The sequence below is a fragment of the Eschscholzia californica genome, unplaced genomic scaffold (genome assembly GCF_041429995.1).
Source record: "Eschscholzia californica isolate CP2 unplaced genomic scaffold, dmEscCali1.0.p SCAF_5, whole genome shotgun sequence".
Lineage (NCBI taxonomy): Eukaryota > Viridiplantae > Streptophyta > Magnoliopsida > Ranunculales > Papaveraceae > Eschscholzia > Eschscholzia californica.
Genome location: NW_028238472.1, coordinates 8,295,039 through 8,316,425, shown reverse-complemented (window position 1 = coordinate 8,316,425; position 21,387 = coordinate 8,295,039). Strand labels below are relative to the sequence as shown.

The 21,387-nt window shown below is 33.7% G+C and overlaps 1 protein-coding gene and 1 long non-coding RNA gene across 3 annotated transcripts in view; one reads left to right on the top strand and one right to left on the bottom strand.

Moving 5' to 3' along the window:
• LOC147536782 (uncharacterized) overlaps positions 1-21,387 on the bottom strand; it is a 65,824-nt gene that overhangs the window by 27,796 nt on the left and 16,641 nt on the right. The window lies entirely within an intron of this gene.
• On the top strand, positions 16,431-20,929 carry LOC147536783 (superoxide dismutase [Fe], chloroplastic-like). 2 transcript variants are annotated; one of them, XM_086639143.1, is made up of 9 exons: positions 16,431-16,727; positions 16,828-16,892; positions 18,320-18,394; positions 18,510-18,698; positions 19,382-19,553; positions 19,646-19,764; positions 20,138-20,164; positions 20,286-20,309; positions 20,546-20,929. In XM_086639143.1, the coding sequence occupies exons 1-9, from the start codon at positions 16,673-16,675 to the stop codon at positions 20,756-20,758; spliced, it is 939 nt and encodes a 312-aa protein (XP_086495269.1). In that variant the 5' UTR covers positions 16,431-16,672; the 3' UTR covers positions 20,759-20,929. The 2 variants fall into 2 exon arrangements, with proteins under 2 accessions (XP_086495269.1, XP_086495270.1); XM_086639144.1 differs by having other exon boundaries at positions 16,468-16,727; positions 16,837-16,892.

Sequence of the window (21,387 nt, the reverse complement as noted above, 5' to 3'; positions counted from 1 at the left end):
ACGTCTTTGACCCATGGTGAATCGAACTTGTGACTTCTGGATTTTGGAGTAGATGCACAACCAACTGGTAAATTAGTTATTAGTGTAATACTACAATATCAATGATATATTATTATTGTATAATATAAAAAAATTATATAATATTACTTATAAATGTTACGGTATTGGTGTAATTTGGATCAACTAGATTTAATCATCTAAACAAGTCGGATTAGCCAGCACATCATATATTTTTGAAGTATCAAAATATATTATTTAAATTATTATTATTATATAATATTACTTATAAATATTACGGTAGTGGTTTAATTTGGATCAACGGGATTCAATCATCTAAACAAGAAGGGTTAGCCAAGGTAATGTATATTTTTGAAGTATCAAGATGCATTTTGAAGTATCAACATAGTTTTGAAGTATCAGTTAAAATATGTCATTTCATATGATAATAATAATAATAATAATAATAATAATAATAATAATAATAATAATAATAATAATAATAATATACCATTTCAAAGGATGAATCCCTTCACAATAATCGTTAAATGCCCTAAATGATATTGAAGTTGATTTACTGTGACAAGAATTCAAAAGCTGTAAAAATTTGAATGATGTTCACACAACAAGTTTAAACATGAAAAACATTAACACTCCCATCAGAGTGGCAAGAGGGTGTGCGATAAGTTTGGCTCGGGGATGGGTCTTAAAAACCCAAAGCAAGCCTAGTACTAGAATAGATATAACATAACACGATAAGTTTGGCTCGGGGGTGGGTCTTAAAAACCCAAAACAAGCCTAGTGCTAGAATAGATATAACATAACACATTAGACAAACATCAATAATAATGCTTATAATTGTGGTGCAATTTGGATCAATTTGGTTCATTCATCTAAAAAGTACGGGTTAGCCATAGCATTATATATTTTTGAAGTATCAAAATATATTTTGAAGTATCAAGATACTTTTGAAGTATCAGTCAAAATATGTCATTTCAAATGAAAATAAAATTAATACAAATAATAATTATATATCATTATTGGTGTTAATTATCAATGAATTTATCATTGTCTTTATTGAAGTGAGATAAATGTCAGGTCTTTTTTGGCCTACATATTTGACTTCAACTTTTTTTTTTTAATCCTTCACACAATCTATATAATAAAAAAGAAGGAAAAAAGCTCGCTAAGAGGGTGTTTGATTTTTTTGCACTTAATAAGTGATATTCACTTACTAAGTGCTATCACTTAATAAGTTCAATGCCGTTTGTTTACTATTACTTATAAGTGTAATCCTGCTTGTTTTTCATCACTGATAAGCCTCTAAAAATGTTAATTGTCTAAATTATCCTTGCATGTAACTAATAGTTAAATAAACAAATTTGAGATGGATTATACTGAAGTATTAATGGCGAAAACATATATTTTGTTTACTAAAGTTTGTAATGAGTGTTTTTTGTGCCATAAAAGATCGCATTAGTCAAAGAACATGGAAAAATAGAAAAAGAGAGAGGTCAAGAGAGAGAGGGTTGAAGAAAGAGAGAAACAAAGAGACGGCCAGAATTAGTGTTGGAAGGTTGTCAGAGTTAATAGTCGCCGGAGTTAATCGTGCACGCGCATGACTTTCCACAGGTTTGCATAACATTTTAATATAGGGTTGCTGTTGATGGGAGATTTCAGTTTTTGTAGCGTTATATTTGTTGGATGGTATTGGCATACCTCACCCCAAGTGGTATTGGGCCTCTCTGGCCCGTACTTAAGAGGTGAGACTTTCACTCACATGTATAAAGCGACCACCATCTGTTCCAGAATCAATGTGGGGAGAGCGCCAATCATATTTCTCTTCACACATTGGGGCACGGAAGAAAACATTCTCGTTCCCCAATAGAATATGAGAGACTTGGGTATATCTAGGCTCAAAATTCCAATTTTGGGTGGTAATGGGCCTCTCTCCCCAAAGCTAGCTCAAGAGGCAAAGCTTCCTCCTCACTCTTAAAGAGTGACTACCATGTCTCGTAATTAGTATTGATGACTCCCACGATTTACAGATGTGATTATGAATTTCATACACCGTGACCATGGTTTGCATTTTTTTCATTCAAACTGGAATGTGCAGTTATATCTGTTGAAACGTGAAAAAGCTTGGCCCAAAGTTCTAAACTGTTTCTTTCTTAATGTGCAGATGTTGGCCGCACATCGTTATGGTATAAAAAGAGTTATCCTACCGGAGCGCAACTTGAAAGATTTAGATGAAGTACCATCAGTTGTTCTTTCCAGCCTCGAGGTATCCCAGTTTTTATCTAGTAATTATGACAATTATTTTCGGCGCTAATAATGAAAATAAATATTTTGATATAGATCTGAAATCTGTCTTGCAGTCTGGGTCAGCCTGAGTTAGGGTTTGAAATATTGTTTTTCTCTTTCAAAATCTTGATTCACCGGTTCTGACTTATGTGACAGTTTGACTCGAATACCCAATTTAGGCAAACTTACTACTTTATCCTTAAGTCATGTTCAGATGACAATTATTTTCGGCGCTAATAATGAAAATAAATATTTTGATATAGATCTGAAATCTGTCTTGCAGTCTGGGTCAGCCTGAGTTAGGGTTTGAAATATTGTTTTTCTCTTTCAAAATCTTGATTCACCAGTTCTGACTTATGTGACAGTTTGACTCGAATACCCAATTTAGGCAAACTTACTACTTTATCCTTAAGTCATGTTCAGATGCATATTTAGACACATGGAAAATAAAAACACCCTTCATCAAGTGCTCAGTTAGATGAACTACACAGTTGGTCGGTTGGAAGTCGAGTATTATCACATGAATGTTTATGAGGTAGCTATGTTTTGATAGATATAGAGGGCAACCTCGCTAATTAATTATCCAACTGAGTAAATAACGTATTGACGGTGAAAGCAACAAAGCACTGACGATGTTGATCCTGCAAAACCAATTCGTACGTGGTCAAATAAATGGAAGAGGAAAAGGGAAAGAAGAGCATGTAGATATAAGAAACCAATGAGGTTCTAATTACTGGGTTTCTGTCAACAGATATTGCTCATGAAGCGGGTGGAAGACGTACTGGAGCACGCTTTTAGCGGCAGGTGCACTTTGTGACCTACTTCAACTCATGCATATGCAAGGTAATCAGACTGCTTGGCGAATAGGCTAAACCATGTGCCCAAATTTAAATCAGTGCCTAGCTCAACTTCAATGACCAAACAAATGAGGAGACAATAGTAACCAGAAATCGGGTAAGATTTGTCGCCTATGTGCAAGAATCTTATACATTGTATGATAATCTTCTCTCCGAGTACAAATTATTCCTTAACAAATTAAGCAGAGAAATTGTCTTAATTGTTGTATATACAGGTATGAGCAAATGGAGAAAATTCAGACTTATTTTTTCTGCTTGGTTTGTGATGATTGTTGATCTGTTTTCTAATGTAATGCGTAATGGTTCTCCCTAACCCGACTAGGGCTGACTATTTTTGCTCTTATTTATTTTAATATTTCATTGTTGAAAACTCTTTGGATGCCCAAAACTTAATCCAGCCGAAAACTGATGTGGATAGCCATATTTCGTCCAGCCAGAGAAAGAAACATTGAGTAAAATCCGGCCACACCACGTTCCCGCTGAATCCCAGCCTGACTTTCGGATATTCTGGCGTTTATGAATCGAAAGACTGAGCAGTTGTGGCAATTTTGAAGGAAGCAAGGGCTATTTGAAAATCTATTCCCAGTTGAATCAGAAGTATGAACAAGAACCTAATTCGTATCCTCTTGTTCTCCTAACCATATTTGCAGCTACTGATTTTGCAAACCGAGTTTGCAATTTTCTCCTTGATTTTCTGATTTTTATGATTAAAATTGTTATATATACACAAATCTTCATGGCAAAGACAAGAAGTGGGAATTCACAATTGGTAAAACCAGAAGCGAAAGAGCTCTAAAGAAGAAAGATATGGACATATTCAAATACAGGTGTACACTAAAGAACACATTTTTAAAAAGATAACAAAATCACAGTTGGCTTGAAGATGAAGATGTGGAAACAGCTGATGTTGTGAAGTTAATGATTTTGGATGTTTCTTCAAGCTTCCTTTTTTGCAGCAATGACTGGAACACCAATCGGACCGCTGTTTACATACTTGTTAAGGCCAACACAATTGATCAAATAGATCTCATGACCTACTATTATTCATTAACGTTATATGATGAATGTGAGAAGGTTTAAACCTTGAAGTAAACAACTCGATGAAACTCGAGGAAGACGGATGTGTAGAAGCCGAGAGAGATAACACTTTGGTGAGACCGAGTGAACCTTGAAGTTCCTCTCGGGTATAGCCGAGCTGGATCAGTGTAACTCTCGGGTATAACCGAGAGTGCACTGTGGGATTCTCGGTGAAGCCGAGAACGATTTGATGATCGTCTCGGTTGAAGATCGAGGGACTGTTGCAAAGGCAACTCGGATAAAACCGAGTGGTGATAGTGATGATCGAGTGAGAGGGAGAGAGAGAGAGCTAGGTAAAAACCTTGTTATTACTTTACAACTTGATGATTACAACATTGAGTTTGATCCATATATATAGGATTCATAATAAGAGTTTTAAGTATATAAGATACTATATTACATGTTTATCTATAATAATCCTATTAGGAGTTGTATTAGGAATCCGATAATGATAACAATCCTAATCCTATATGGATTCCTATAGCTTCAATATTCGTCCTAATCCACTCGGATAAACCGAGTGGAGTGGATCTCTAACAATGAAGATGACTAAAGACAATGAAGAGAAACCTCCCAAAGCTTTTCGATGTCTTCTTCTCCTTCAAGTTTTACCATGAGGTTTGAAGCCTCAATTAGTGAACTGCTTGACAAAGAATTTTGAGACAACACTAGAAAAAGGTGTTGATTAGTTGTTTTCCCCCCTAAACATAGCTAAAAGTGAAGGTACTGTTGTAGATTTTCATTGCACCTACTTGCTTTTAGTCCGAACCAAAATAGTTGGTTTCATTACGATTTAATGAAATGAGACGCTAAACTGACTCCAAATATGTAGCAGTCGCAAAAAATTTAGCAAAAGTAAATGAGACTAGAATAAGAGAAGATAAATACTAAGTGAATATCAAATTGACGCAGATCACAAACTCAATATCAAACTAAAATGAATTTTTAGTTGAACAACAAAAAAGTCTTGATTGACTTAATCTTTATGTCGAGAAACTTTTCTTTATGTCGCACAACCGCGACCAAGAAAAAAAAAACACAAGTCTCTTGCTTTAACAACTAATTTTGTAACTTCATTGATGGCAGTCGTCACCGTTGATTCCTATCAAAACACCTCAAACTTGAGTCGATCCCTTTAATCAACATCTGATTACTATCTTAATGGGACTTCGATCCACCATGAATCGAATCTGTGACTTCTGAGTTTTCGAAGTAGATGCGCAACCAACTAAGAAATCAGTTTTTGACATATTACTATAATATACAAAATATATTATTATTATATCGCATAATAATACTTATGCTTGTTACGGTAATGGTGTAATGTGGATCAACTTTATTCAATAATCTAAACAAGACGGGTTAGCCAGTACATCATATATTTTTGAAGTATCAACTTAGTTTTGAAGTATCAGTTAAAATATGTCATTTCAGAAAAATATGTCATTTCAGATGATAATAATAATAATAATCATGATAAGTATTATTGTTAAAATACCATTGTTGGTATTAATTATCAATTAGTATCATTGTCTTTATTGAAGAGAGTTAAATGTCTGGACTTTTTTTTACCTAAATATTTGACAAGAAATAGGTGAAACTGACAAGAAAGAGAAATAGGTGAAACTGACAAGAAATAGAAAGATACAAAAGATGGTGAGGGATAATTTTTGCCACAGGGTGGGTCTTAGAAATCGAGAGCATGGAAACGACTTGAACACACACTAAGCACATCAAACTACCTAATGTGTACCATATGTAAAACTTCTATAGTTCGGTTCAATGTTGTGTTCCGTGAATGTACCCAAATATTGAAAAACAGTACTCATTGAAAAGAGGTTGATATCTTCACTAATATCTGAAGGACCATTTTCTTGTCGAGGACCGTCTATAGGAAGAGGAGACGTTGGGGGTACGTTATCTCGCAGACGATCAAATGAGTTACCTCATGAAGGTTGAGACAGATCCTCAAAAGACAGAAAAACGAAATGACTATCTAACTGCAAGAGATTAATTGTTTCCTTCTCGTGCAGGTGTTAGTGCTACAATAGCACAGGTACCAGATGTGAAATTTTGCTGTAATATTTCATCATTACGACGACTCGAGTTCCGATTGAGATAGTGATCGGATGTCGATTAATGGGATCGATTCAAGTTTAAGGTGTTTTGATGAAGAATCAAGGTGATGACTGCCTTTGATCCACCGTTAACCGAACCTGTGTTTCGGAGTAGATGGGCAACCAGCTGAGGAATCAGTTGTTGGCATATTACTATAATATCAATAATATATTATTATTATTATATAATATAACAATACTTAAAATTGTTACGTAATGGTGTAATTTGGATCAACTGGATTCAATCATCTATACACGACGGGTTAGCCAGTTTTGAGTATCAAGATATATTTTAAAGTATCAACACAGTTTTGAAGTATCAGTTAAGATATGTCACTTCAGAAAAACATGTCATTTCCAATGATGATGATGATGACGACGACGATGATGATGATAATAATAATAAGTATTATTGTTAAAATACCATTATTTGTATTAATTATCAATTAGATTATCATTTTCTTTAGATGAAAGATAAATGTATTTCAGTGAAAAAATTGACTCCGCTTCTAAAAATAAAAAAATAAGCAAGAAATAGGTGAAATTGACAAGAAATAGAAAAACGTAAAAGATGGTGGGTGATAAGTTTTGCCAGAGCTCGGGTCTTAAAAATCAAGAGCATGGCAACGACTTCAATTATTTTTCTAGAATTTGTTTTACATAGAACTAAATTTCATAAAAAAAAATCTCTTTAATTTTAGCCTCCCCTGCCAATAATTTCTGAATCCGCCACTGATCACAACCACGACTACTATTTTTTTTTTTGGAAGTCCAACCACGACTACTATTAGTACCCCTTGGTCCTCATCTAATTCCATAAATAGGCCACTCAGAAAGAATTACAAATTCTTTTGTATAATCTCTTTCTCTCATCCTTTTCCCTTCTAAACACAATCATGAACCACTACCATCACTTTTCCACCACTTCGACTTCAGCTTCTATCTCTACTTACACCAACCACACTCAAATTACTACATTTCTCAAGGAAAAACCCAATAAACCCAGATTCTTAAAAATGGAATATCTTTCAAAAAGCTGCTTTCATGACCTTAGATGTTTTTGAATCACTTTCTGACGGAGCGGAAAATTCTGAAAAGAATTAGATCTCCGTCTAAAACTTTAAAACTCAAAAAAAGTCTTTAGATCTTCGTCTTAGACTTATAGAACTTGAAACTAAGAAGAATTAACTAAAATATTAAACTTTATTGATTAAACTGGATAAATAAAACAACTAGTGAATCCTCTTTATATAGGCATTAGGGTTTTCCTAAACCTAAACAGACTCTAATTAACATTTTCTAATAAATAAAATACTAGTTTCCTAGATCTAATCAAATTCTAATAACAATTCTAAATAATCTAAAACCTAGAAGGTTTTCTAAAAATATAAAGTTGGTAAAATTAACAATTCTCTACTAAAAAATAGGAAACTACTAAAATAACTTATTTGATGATATCTAAGATTTTCAGAAAATCTTCTGAAAATCTCCATGCATCACCTTCTCTAATGAAAAACAAAACCCACATTTTAAAACTTCTGACCCATTTGTACAAATCTCAGAAGCTCAGAAGGAAGTATTCTACAACCCAATCTCCTTTGGTATATTTCCTGTAAACCGATTCTCATATAAATTCAATGATTCAAGTGGTAGGTCAAATGAATTGTTTAGAATAGTTCTTTCCAAAATCCAATTGAAATCTTAAATGAAAGTAAGTTGTTATAAAGCTTAATTTGGACCATACTTGTCGAACTCACTGAGGAAGAGGAAGATGTGGGAGTGAAGAGGAACTCTTAGAATATGGTTGTATTTCTTGAAAATGAAAAAGGAAATGATTTATGGGCAGTGGATTTGACAATCTCGAAAAGGTGCAAATCATGCTTCCTCAAATAAGGGTAGTTTTGGAAGAAAAATAAAGATTCTAACGTTATGTAGACGAAGTTAGAAAAAATGTAGGTCAATTTTAAATTTACGAAAAAGAGGGAGCTAAAAAGGAAACTGGTTATAAAGTAGAGGACAGAAAAGAAGATAACTCTAAAATTTAAGTGGTTCTTCAAAAATAACACCCTCGACCACTCTACTCTATCTCCCTAGTAAGCAACTTCAACTTGAAAACCTAAACCTCCATAAACCCCCATTTTCATCTTCAATCTTCATAAACACCAACTTGTTTCAGGTTGCCCATATATTTCTTTTTTCCTATATATCCTGGTGAAAGAAGAATTATCTATGCACGACAAACAGTTTCTCGTCCTTTATTAGAACTTCAACAATCTTTCCACCTCTAAGCATCTGAGCCTGAACTGATTCTTTTCAAAATTGATTATCTTTTGCCTCTGCAAAAATTATTGTAAAAGGAATTGATATATTCATCTGCCATTTTCGTTCTTTTGAAAATTGATTATCCGTGGCTTTTGCAAGTATTGTTGTAAACGAAGTCGGTATATTCATCCGCCATTTTTGTTCATATGCGTAAGATTCATTGTTTTGGATATTAAAAGTTGTTTCTAAAATAGTTTGGTGGTGTTTTAAGAGCTGATTTATTTCAAAGTGGTTAATAGTAGGTGGCCAACACGTGGACAACCGTTTTTCTTATATGGACAACTATCTTATGTGGACAACCAAAATAATTAATTTTTTTATATGGACACCAGTTTCTAAGGGGACAACTCTCTATTATTTTCACTCAAGTCCTCTTAGAATTAGATGTATTATTTTAACACCTCCTTCTTTTCTCACAAACCTTAAGTAAGTTTGGTCTTCTTCTACTACTTCATCTTCATCATCAACCCAAAATTCTAGAGAGAGAAATTTTTTTGGAAAATATTATGACATCAAACAAAGGGAAGTGAATTGTTGAAGAATATTCCTAACCAGAAAGATTAGATCTAAAAACCCTAAAACCCGTTAAACTTTTAAAACCTAGAAATAAAAATTTCAAAACCCTAGATTTTGTACGAACAAGTAGAGTTATTCGTGCTTCGTGAAAAATCGACAAAACACGAGAGATCTTAATTTCTGAGTTTTTGTAAAAAAAAATAATAAAAAAAAAATCTGACTTGCCAATTTTGTAGATTTCCTACGAAAATTTGGCAAGACAGAAGGAAACTTGCCACGAAAATCTAGCATATTTTCGTAGATTTCCCACGAACTTCTGGGAATTTCTTCTTCACTTCGATTTTTTACCTTGAAATCGTTTTGTATTCTTTCAAACTACCAAAACGAAAATACAAAATAAAATTAAAAAAGTTAGAGTTTTACCTCATCAATGTAGGGTTTGATTCAAACCCATCTAGAGTTTGATAAAAAACAAAGGGAAGTAGTAGAAACTATAGTTCACTAAAAAACAAAGAGAAGTGGTAGAAACTATAGTTTACTAAAAAATAAGGGAAGTGGAGATTGATGAGTTTTATCTTTTTCATTCATCTAGGGTATGATAAAAAAACAAAAGGAAGTGGTAGAAATTATAGTTTACTTTTAGTAGCAGTACAAGAATAAGAATAAGACTAAGAAGAAGGAAGAAGAAGAAGATGATGAAGAAGAAGACAACTTAGGTTTTCAATTTTGAACTATTATTTTGTTAATGGTCCACAAGTTAGTAACTGTTAGAATTTAAGACTTTATGGAGTTGTCCCCTTATTAAATCAAGGGCCGGTAATTATAAGGCCCAAAATGGGGAAGTTAAAGAGAATCAGGCCCAATACTAAATAATAATGAGGAAAAAAACCCAGTAGGTAAAAATACAATTTTACCCTCCAAAATGAAATTTTCTGTCCAAATCAACGTCAAAAACAATTTTGAACATTTCTGAACAATTCTTGGTTTGCTCTCAAATTTTTTGTAAATTTCTGAACAAATCTTAGTTTGTCTCAACAATTTGTAAATTTTTGAACAAATTCGTTTTTGCTTAGACATTGCTTTGCCAAAATGTTTCGCATTTTTTTCTTTTGCATTTTACATAGACAAACTAACACAAATATTTTGGCTACAACATTTTTCGATTTGTCTTGTGAAAAAATAAATGGTTTCCGCATTTTTTGTTTTGCTTTCGACATAAATATAAAGACTAAAGCATTTTTTTATTTGTCCTTTACAAAAATTAAAATGTTATACATATTATCCTTTGTATTTAACAAATCCGTTAACGAACAAATAATAGTTTGACTAATACATTATATATGTTGTTAAGAACATAATTATACATGACGCCAACATTTTATAATAAGTCGGGACATTATTATAGATATTGTCAACATTTTATAACAACACAATGATATATGTTGTCAACATATAAGGGTAAAAATGGAATTATGAAAAAAATATGTTGTCTTGTTAACAACATAATTACATATGTTGTGAACATTTTGAAAAGTGTTCAAAAAATGGGTCTTTTTGACATTATTATTTTTTAGTGGGTTTTTTTCCTATTAGGGTCTAGATTTTTGGGTTTTTCACTCATTTTTTCTTAAATTCAAAGTCGACTAAGTCAAGCATAATTGACTCGCACCGGACCCGAAAATAGTTGTCCATATAAAAAAAAACAGTTGTCCACGTATTGGTCACCTAATAGTAAAGTCTAGCCTTCATTAAGAAGTCAATATAACACTACTAAGGGATTGACATCTATGTAACCATTACATAACTCCTCATTTACTGAACCTAGCAAACACAATCTCATTTCTTTTTCTTATTTCTAATAGATAAGAAATCTCATTATTCTACCGGTTTATCATCATATGTTGGAAATAAAAAAAGTACTCAGCGAGTTGAAGACTAAAAAAAATTGACTGATTCTTTTTAACCGAAGTCAAAATTTTTTAGGGAGTGTTGACTAAATTTTCCTAAACTATTTTAACTGAGTGTAGAATTCTATAACATGTCATGCCTTTGGACATTGGTGGCGGAGATACAAACAAATCGATAAGTTCAAAATTGTGGAAGAAAATTCAAGACAACCTCGAAAGCTTATACCAAGATTCTGAAGATGAAGGTGATTCAAGCAGGCTACGAGGGGTGATTCAAAAGATGAAGGTGAGGATAGATGGATTATGAATAAAATTGGCAATGGTATATTTTGGTGTATCTTTTTTATTATTTTTGTGAGAGAGATTTTATAGGCAATGCCAAAAGCTGTTATTGTTATAGGTAATGTATTTTGCAAGCTTGACTTGGTCAATTCATTATGACTAAGTTTGGTTAAAGGCAATGCTACCTTCAGGGCTAAGCTTCATCTTCTTCCTTCTTTCTTCGTTGTTAGAATGAAATCATTAAGCAATGAAGAGTCCAAGTCAATAGCTCAAGCAAACAGTAGACCTAATTCCTCAAGTTAATTTAATGGTACAAACTAACCATTTTTCTAAATGCAAAAAAAGATCCCAAATTCTTAATGGAAGCTTTTTTTACAACCCTTCTTTAGATAGTCTTGATAAGCATTCAAAGAAACCCCTTGAGCCTCATAATACTTTGTGTAGTCACTTTTCTTGGTGCTCTTCCAAACATCTTTGCTCAATTCAGAAAACCCAATCAAATCATGCAAAATCATAAACCAAAACATCAACATCAAAACCCTAACACCAATTCCTAGATACTAATAGTTTCCAACTCCATGAATTCAGATAAAAATATATGATCCCAAAACATCAAAAACATACTTTGGATGTTGATTACGACATCAATGAACTAATGAATAAAGAAATTAAATTGAAACCCTAATGAAGAAGGAAGGAAAAAGAAGAAGGAAGGAAGGAAGGAAGAAGAAGGAAGATGAGAAAGGAAAAAAATCGGGTCAAACCTTGGATGAGACATTGCCTCTTAAAAACACATAGCCTTTAACCAAACTAGAGATTGCTTTTATCGAGATTGCCTACAACAACTCTAAGCATTGCCTATAAAATTTCCCTTTTTGTGAAGATCGTACATTTTATGTCTCCATATTGTCTCCGTTGTAATCTTGTTTTTTCACCAAATTTTAGGAAAGGGAAGAAACTTTACTATTTTGTGAAGATTATGCACTTTTTTCTCATGTTATCTTCGTCTAGGTTAATCGAATTTTTGAAGAAGTCGGAAATGAGAAGTTTTATAGGGCCTCCCCAATTTTGTTAAAAGGCCTCCCCATGAACCATTTCACTTGCTAAATAATCATTGAGGGGGCCTTATAAAATCTCCCGTCGGAAAATTGGTTGAAGAAAATAACACGAGTACGTAATTACGTGAAGAAATCATACCATTTGCTCATTTTCTCGCATAAAGAGATTGAAATTTCTTTTTTCTTATTTAAACTACAACTACTAGACGTATCCTATCTAAGTCGATCCTGAAATAAAGGAGAATCAAAACATAAAAGATTGGTACCCTTCCCCGTGAATTGTTGGCAAAAGATAACCTCGAAGGCTCGAACTGACCTATATGAAAGTTCTGTAGGCACCTCTTTACAATAAAATTTGAGAGAGGCATTATGTTCAAATGGGGCGCATGTAGAAATTACACTGGGCGCCTTGAGAACTTCTCTTAGGAATTAGGATTACTAAAAGGGAGTGGAAGTTGAGACAAACCGCCAAACCCAAATTTACATAAATAATTTCTTAAATCGAACAAATAAGAAATAACTCCTCAGGCGATTCTCCTCTTCGAATATCATCTAGGTGAGTCTATTTTATTTCTTTCTTTCTTTCGTGTTCCCAAAGAGTAAAATAGGGTTTTGTTCGGAATAAGCAACTATGTATATTACAAAACTTTTCATATCATGAAGTTCGTAATGTTATCTCTCAATCGTGCAGGGTTTATTTAAACTATGAAAGATCAAACTCTTACATCGTCCCTGATCGATAAAAATAAGGTATGATAAACAATTTCTTTTTCTACGTAAAATAGTAATTCTATTTCTATTTCGAAATTGTAATATGATAATATGTACAGTACTTTTCAATTTCAACAAATATAACATTCGTTAGATTAATGCATTATGCTTTCAAATTTAGAAAAAAATTATTCGATTAATACATCTAGACGACGATTTCCATATGGAAACATATTTTTCAAGACAACTATGCTTGCTAGTATTCATCTTGGATTGTACTTCAATAGAAATCCTAACTCTTTTTTTTTTATACAGATAGAAAACCAATCTACATTGGTAATGGAGAACAAGTCTGTGGCAATTTCGGTTCAATCGACAGCACCTCATGATTTGGACCAAACTGAAGAAGTTGGAAAACTAAGAAATAAAGTTAAAATTTCTTTTGTGGCTATTATTTTCCCAGTTATATTTATGGTTTTGGAAGCTGTTATCTATCATAAAAGAAAGAATCCTCTACCCAGTGACGCTTTCAAAGTAGGAGTTGGGCTAACTGCGATTAGTTTTGCTTTTGGTCTTTTTCTATTGCTTCTCATTGGATTCTGCTCAAAGGAGGGTCCAAGATTTGAGAATATGTTCCCTAACCTAATACTGATTAGTAGGACGTTGTTGGTCTGCACCAGCTCTCTTCTCTGTTGCGCTCCAGACGAAGACGGGCGTGGAATTTTTACCTTTGGTTTTTTTCTTCTGGTCCCAATAGTTCAAATTGTGTTTCATTATACCACCTCTGGGACCAAACTTTTTTTCTTTTTTTGAGATTACGGAACAACTAAAAAGAAAGACCATAACTGTGGAGGTGACCTTAAGCTATTTTCATTGTAAAGAGTGACTATTAATTTGAATCATATATAACCAAGTCAAGCGTTATTCACATATTATCTTGTTTTTTATAGTTTTGGTTGACAACTCCAACAGTTTACAGATGTTTTGTCACATCTATCGGTTGTATGAATTATGATTTAGGCACGACAAACAGTTTCTCGTCCTTTATTAGATTTTGAAATTAATATAGCAAATGCCCCAGCCTTTTTAGATCCGAGTTAAGATCTTCAACAATCTTTCCACCTCTAAGCATCTGAGCTCGACCTAAATCTTTTGAAAATTGATTATCCTTTGCCTCTGCGAAAATTATTGTAAAAAGAATCGGTATATTCATCCGTCATTTTCGTTCTTTTGAAAATTGATTATCCTTTGCTTCTGCCGATATTGTTGTAAACGGAATCCGTATTCTCATCCGTCATTTTTGTTTATATACGTTTTGCATATCAAAAATTGTTTCTAAAACAGTTTGGTTGTGTTTAAGAGCTAATTTATTTTAAAGTGGTTTATAGTAGTAAAGTATAGCCTTCGTTAAGAAGTCAATATAAACACTACAAGGGATTGGCATCTATGTCACCATTACATAACCTCTCATTTTAATGAACTAGCACACAAATTCATTTCCTTCTCTTATTTGTAATAGATTAGAAATCTCATTTTTCTACTGGTTTACCATCATCTATTGTATCCTCATCCTCTCCTCTTCTATTTCTCGCTCGTTTACCCAAATCTTAGCCTTCTCGGGTATAAAACTGATTGCATCCAATAAACTATGTTAACTGAGTGTAGAATTCTAAAACATGATATGCGCTTAGACATTTTTATTTTCGGTTTTTGCAAAACAAGTGAATTGGCAAACGTTTATATAACATGAAAGCTTGTGGTGGCGGAGACACAAACAAACCGATAAGTTTGAAATCGTGGAAGAAAATATTCAAGACAACCTTGAAAGTTTATACCAAGATTCTGCTGAAAAAGTAAAACAGTTTTCAAACAAAGAAGATGAAGGTGATTCCAACTACGAGGGTGATTCAAGAGATGAGGGTGAAGATTATGAATAAAATTGGCAATGGTATATTTTGGTGAATCTTTTTTTGACTGTTTTCGTGAACATTATGCATTTTATGTCTCCATGTTATGTCTCTGTTATAATCATACATTTTCACCAAATTTCAGAAATGGAAAGAAACTTTACTATTTTGTGAAAATTATGCATTTTTTCCTCGTCCAGGTTAATCGAATTTCTGCAGAAATTGGAAAATTTGTTGAACAAAATAACACAAGTATGTAATTATGTGAAGAAAACATACCGTTTTCTCATTTTCTCGCATATTTCCCTCGACATGGAGGAAATTTGTTGATGAAAATAACATAAATATGAAGTTCTCTAAGGAAAACATATTGTATTCACTTTTTTATCGTCATATTGTTTGAGGGAAATTTGTTGAAGAAAATAACACAAATATGTTGTTCCTAGGGAAACCACACTGTTTTCGCGTTTTATCGCCATATTGCAATTCATATAATATACAAAGTATAACATCTATAGAATGAAACACTATTATTTTTCTTAAGAATTCCTTACATCTTGAGAGAGATTTTCATCTACAATGTCACTGTTTGATAGAATTGGTGGTTGTTGGTTCGATTGAAAGATATTATCTTCTCCCATTGAAATAACATCAGAAATATCTTGAGACATGTATTAAATAAGTGTCCAATAGAAGAAGAAAGTTAGAATAAAGAAACTCTTTAGTTGTTTATTAGTGATAGTTGTTGTATAACTTCATAGTGGAGAAGAAAAGAGAGACATTGTTGCTTGAGTATTTAGCTTTTAAGGATGAACAGGACAAGAAAGAAGAATTACCTTTCAATATTTGAAATTATGTTATATGGGTTTTGCTTGGATGAAATCTTAATAATATGACAAGAAAGAAAAATTACCTTTCAATATTTTAAATTATGTTATATGGGTTTTGCTTGGGTGAAATCTTAATAAGTATCTTTATTCACTCAAACAAAAAAATAAACATTGTGGCCGAATTCGACCAGTCCGATACTCGAATTGTTCGACAATTTAGGCGGACTCGGACGACAACAGACAACAAAATTTTGTCAAGTGCCCACCCGATTTGTTCGGATGTCCGAGTGAACAAACTGAGTATTTATCCGTTCCGTCCGGACAGGAAGAGCAAGTGACCGTGGACTATTCGTCCGATCTGTTTCCCATCCTTAGTCCCACATTGTAAACTTTTTGAAATGAAAGAGATACAAAACTATATAACTAAGAAACATTGTCTTTCCATGCACATATTTATAAGTTTGTAGCCTAAATGCTAACTATATTAATTGATTATAAATATCTGTATACGATTAAAATTTCTAAGTAAGTCGAAAATATCAATCGGTCGGCCTTATCTGGCTGATTCTGATTCAGACGGATGGCCCTTGAATTTGGCTAGATTCAGTACGAATTTGCTTGCTTGGTAGTACCGTAGTACACTCTCTCTCACTCGTAGTACACTCGCGCTTCGTGCCTTGCTTTGTTTTCTTTTTCTCTCTCTCCCTATTTCTATACCTCTCGTCTTTGTTTGTTTCGAGCAAACTCTCTCTTTCTCTTTCTATATATCTCCAATTTTTCTCTGAAAATGCAAGGAACAGCTACATCTTCTCTACTAACATCCTCACTCTTTCCTTCCCAAGGTTCCCCATTTTGTGCAGCATTACTACTCTCTCTCTCTCTCTCTCTCTGTGTAGATTTTCATGTGAAAAACAAACTACTAACAATATTACCTTGTTTTAGTTACTTCAGGTTCTGCTGGAGTTCTTGGGTCATCAAGAAATCGCTTACAATGGAGAAAACCCCAGGTATATTTTTTTTTTTTTCTTTCATGTTTAAATGAGAAATTAATGATTTTTGTTTTAATTTTACTTAAAGCTCAAAGGGTTTTCCTGACTAGCCTTATCCACATTAAACCCTAGTTTTACATATTAAGTCTAGTACAATTTAACAAAGTAGTATAATGCAATAAGGAGGGTTTAATGTTATAGGCTATAAGTTGGTAGTTGGTTTTCCTTTTCCATCATGACAGCTTGAAATTGTCCTAGCATATATGTGCAATAAAGAATCTAACCATTTAATATGATTGATTGATGGTAATCAGATAATATTTTGACTTGGTGGTGATTATTATTTTCAAAAGGGATTGTGTTTAGTCTATGAGGTGTTTGATTAAAACTAAATATTCGATAATTTAGGAACGTTTGGTTCTTATCTTCCCCCTTTGGTTCGTGTTCTGTATATGTGTTTTAATGAAGACATCAACCCAAATTTTTATTTATGTTACACATAAAACTAGAAATAATCCTATCTGTTTTCTTAATAAAGTACTGCTAATGCAGCTAGTCATCCATCGGTGATTCAAGTCTTTTGAAATGTAAATAATAGGAGTGTTTCGAAATTGCAATCCTCATTTCTATGTAGTGGGGATCTCCGATGCACCTGAGGAACTCTTGATCGGAAAAGGTTCGGGGGTAAACCGAGCCAATCCCAGCCGATTCCCTCAGTTAAGCACTTTCCACTTAAGAGAGAAAAATATCTTGAGAAAGAGAAAGGAGAGAGTTTGATCCATGCTGAGGGTTGTTGAACAACAACTGTTATAATAAATTTGTAGCTATTGTTTATAATTACAGGTACAAGATATATATAAAAATGCCACATGTATATAAGTGAAAAAATGCCACATGTATATCCATAGATGATCGCTAGCCGATCTCGTTACGGGGTATCGGGGTTTCTTATTAGCTCATCCCGGGCCGATCCCGACCCCAACTGCTTGGCCTCGTTTACTTTTAGGCAACCATGTAAGTACACTTACATACTGATACCCTTTTCCTTTTATTGTTTCTTCTCTATGTAATATGTATTGTCGATACTTTTCGGCTCCTGATACGACTATTGGATACTCGGATACGTGCAATCAGTTCGATGGACACAGTTGAGATTTTGTCGCCTTGCTTCTATTTGCACATAATCGGTTTGGTTAATACGACTGTCTGTTCATGTCGTTTTTGTAATTTACATTGGGTGATCTTGAAGTACAAATAAATGACCAAATAAATAAGAACAAGTAAACACGTGTACAACCATGTACCTGTATTAAGATCCTTACATTACGTATCCAAACTTCATACTAATGTCGGATAGCGATGCTTTTATTGGTGTACTTATGTACTATTGCGGTTCTTTGACTTCAAAACTCAACTGTTTCATTGACTCTTATCTTATTTTGCAGAGAAAATGCTCTCAAAGGGCTTTTCAAACTTCAATTACTGCACAATTCGACTTGAAGCCTCCACCATATCCGCTGGTAAGGTCGAAATGCATTTCCATCTAATCATCACCATTTGGATCAAATGTATTACAAGTCACTACTAAGATGATATATGACTTTTAGTTACAGCATTTTTACTTTGATTTCACAGAATGCTCTTGAGCCACACATGAGTCGGGAAACATTTGAATACCACTGGGGAAAGCATCATCGAACTTATGTCGACAACCTAAATAAGCAGATCACAGGAACAGAGCTGGATGGAAAGACACTAGAAGATATTATCCTTATTACATATAACAAGGGCGACCCGCTTCCCGCCTTCAACAATGCTGCCCAGGTATGCCCCTTTGTACCTCTTGCTCTTTCTAGTTATTTGGCTTTGACTAATCTTCAAGTTTAAAAGCATGATGAGTTCTCAGAGGTGCTATCTTAGATTCTTAATTTCGTAACTTGTTATTTTCTTTGATACTTCAATCAAGTTCTTTCACGAGTTACGAAGTTTACTTAACTATGTATAATTGTTTCATTTGGTTTCAACCTATGCACCACACATGCTTCTTTTCTCAATTTCATTTGGCTGCATCAGATACTCCAATCACTTCAGTGGGTATAATTTGGGAGTTTGTATATACATCTTGCATGAACTTGTATACTATCGTATTGGGACTGGTAGTGTGTAATGATTCAAATATTACAAGAAAACTACAGAGCTATCACCTATAATAACTAAGACAGCAAATATGTGGGCTGCATAAAACTAAACACCTTTTTCTTGTCACAAATATCCAACACCTTGTACTACTGTCAGATACCAATACCCTTACCCATGTAACCCATGTTCATGTAACATAGCTTCTTTATCCGATACAATAAGGAAATGATGAGAAATGAGAGTCTCATTTTGCACATTTGGTTTTGGGCCTTGTCTCTAATTATACATTGGTCTATTGATTTGGATGAGAAAGCTGGGTTATTTAATTAGTTTACACTCAATTCTCATTTTGTTTGTTTTACTGACAGATCTGGAATCATGATTTCTTCTGGGAATCCATGAAACCAGGTGGAGGTGGAAAACCATCTGGAGAACTTTTAGAACTAATCGAAAGGGATTTCGGTTCTTACGACAAATTTGTTGCAGAATTCAGAGCAGCTGCTTCCACACAGTTCGGGTCTGGATGGGCTTGGCTTGCCTGTAAGTGATTACACCATTATTGGTTCACAGCTTTACTCGAGAATAACAACAAGGAGAATGATCTTATTCATTCTTTCTTCCATTTTATTCAGATAAAGCAAACAAACTTGAAGTGGGCAATGCTGTGAACCCTTCCCCATCAGAGGAGGACAAGAAGCTTGTAGTAGTGAAGAGTCCAAATGCTGTAAACCCTCTGGTTTGGGATTACTCTGTGAGTTCGAACTTTTACTACATCTAACTTGTGAAACTTAAACCCTAAACCCGGACATGCTTTAGTTGAGTCAGTTCTGCATCAGCAACTGAAATGTGTGTTTTGCGAGATCTTTAAGGTCTTTTTCAGTTAGGTTACTTACTAGTCACTAGTTCTCTTAGAAAGAGAAAACCATGAATGAACCGAACAGTTTGTCAAGGATCTCTCTGTACAGAGTCAAATTGGTCTATTAAGTTTGGAGACTAGTGAGTAGTGATTCATCAGTTCACCTAAATAAAAAACAAAGTCCTTTAGTGAAGAAGTAAATTTATGGAGTACTGGTTATAAACATTTACCTTGTAAATCTTATACGTAGCTTTTATTTTTCTTGCAGCCAATTCTCACCATTGATGTCTGGGAGGTACTAAAGACATAATACCATGATCAAGCAAATTTTATTTTGTTCTTTTTCAGTTTCTTTATTTTCTCTATTTAACTTAACTAAACACTAATCCATTTTGATTTTTTGTTTGTTTTACCAGCATGCTTACTACATCGATTACCAGGTGAGAATCCACTATTATACACCGAACCACTTTAGAACAGGAAATCAGTACTCTATTCTCTCTATGTAACATGTCTATCCTACATAGTTGGCTCTCGAGTAACATGTCTAACCTACTAAGTCCATCCTCCCTCTTTTTTCTTTACAATAAATCGCTTCGTCGAGTGGCCATGTTTTGGACCTCAATACAACTTGGTGTCTAATATTTATTCCATTTCCTTCTTCTGCGTGATACAGAACCGGAGGGTAGATTATATATCAGTTTTCTTGGAGAACCTTGTTTCATGGGATGCAGTCAGTTCAAGACTCGAGAAGGCTAAGATTTGGGCAAAAGAGCGAGAAATAGAAGAGGAGAGGAAAAGAAGAGAAGAAGATGATGAAATAGTAGATGATGATAAACCTGTAGAAATGTATTTGGATAGTGAGACAGAAGATTCTGAAGCTGAATAATGAGAGTTGTTATCTATTAGAAATAAGAGAAGTAAATTGAATTGTGTTTGCTAGGTTCACTAAAATGAGAGGTTATGTAATGGTGACACAGATGCGGGATGCCAATACCCTTGTAAAAGTAACTTTTAATGTTATATCGAATTCTTAATGAAGGCCAGATTTTATTATAAACCATTTTGAAGGCCTATAAACCTTCAGTCCCACATCTAAAAGGCGTTTATAAGACATGTTTGTTCTCTGCTTTTTTCAAGTGAGTTCCCAAAGGACTTGCATAAACAAAAACGGCTGGATGAATATACCCTTTCCATTTACAACAATGTCTGCAGAAGCAATGGATGATCAATTTTCAAAATAATTAGTGTTGTTCCCTGGTTATCAATCGATAAGTCTAATTAGTGTTGTTCCCTGGTTATCAATCGATAAGTCTAATTAGTGTTGTTCCCTGGTTATCAATCGATAAGTCGATTTCTCTCTGTCTTGGCTTGATTCAGACAGAGTTTCTATTCTCTAACTTATAGAGAGATAGACTATTAGAGAATAATGATTTATCAATATTCTTTCTTTCGGATTAACCGAGTTAGACGTTAATGTAATCGAGGCGAGAATAAGTTCTCTTTCCTTTTAAGACA

Coding starts and splice junctions, on each gene's coding strand:
- LOC147536783 (XM_086639143.1), top strand. CDS start 16,673: ATGCAAGGAACAGCTACATCTTCTCTACTAACATCCTCACTCTTTCCT. Junction 19,765..20,137: donor CTCTGGTTTGGGATTACTCT/GTGAGTTCGAAC, acceptor TTTTTCTTGCAG/CCAATTCTCACCATTGATGT. Junction 20,310..20,545: donor CTTACTACATCGATTACCAG/GTGAGAATCCAC, acceptor TGCGTGATACAG/AACCGGAGGGTAGATTATAT.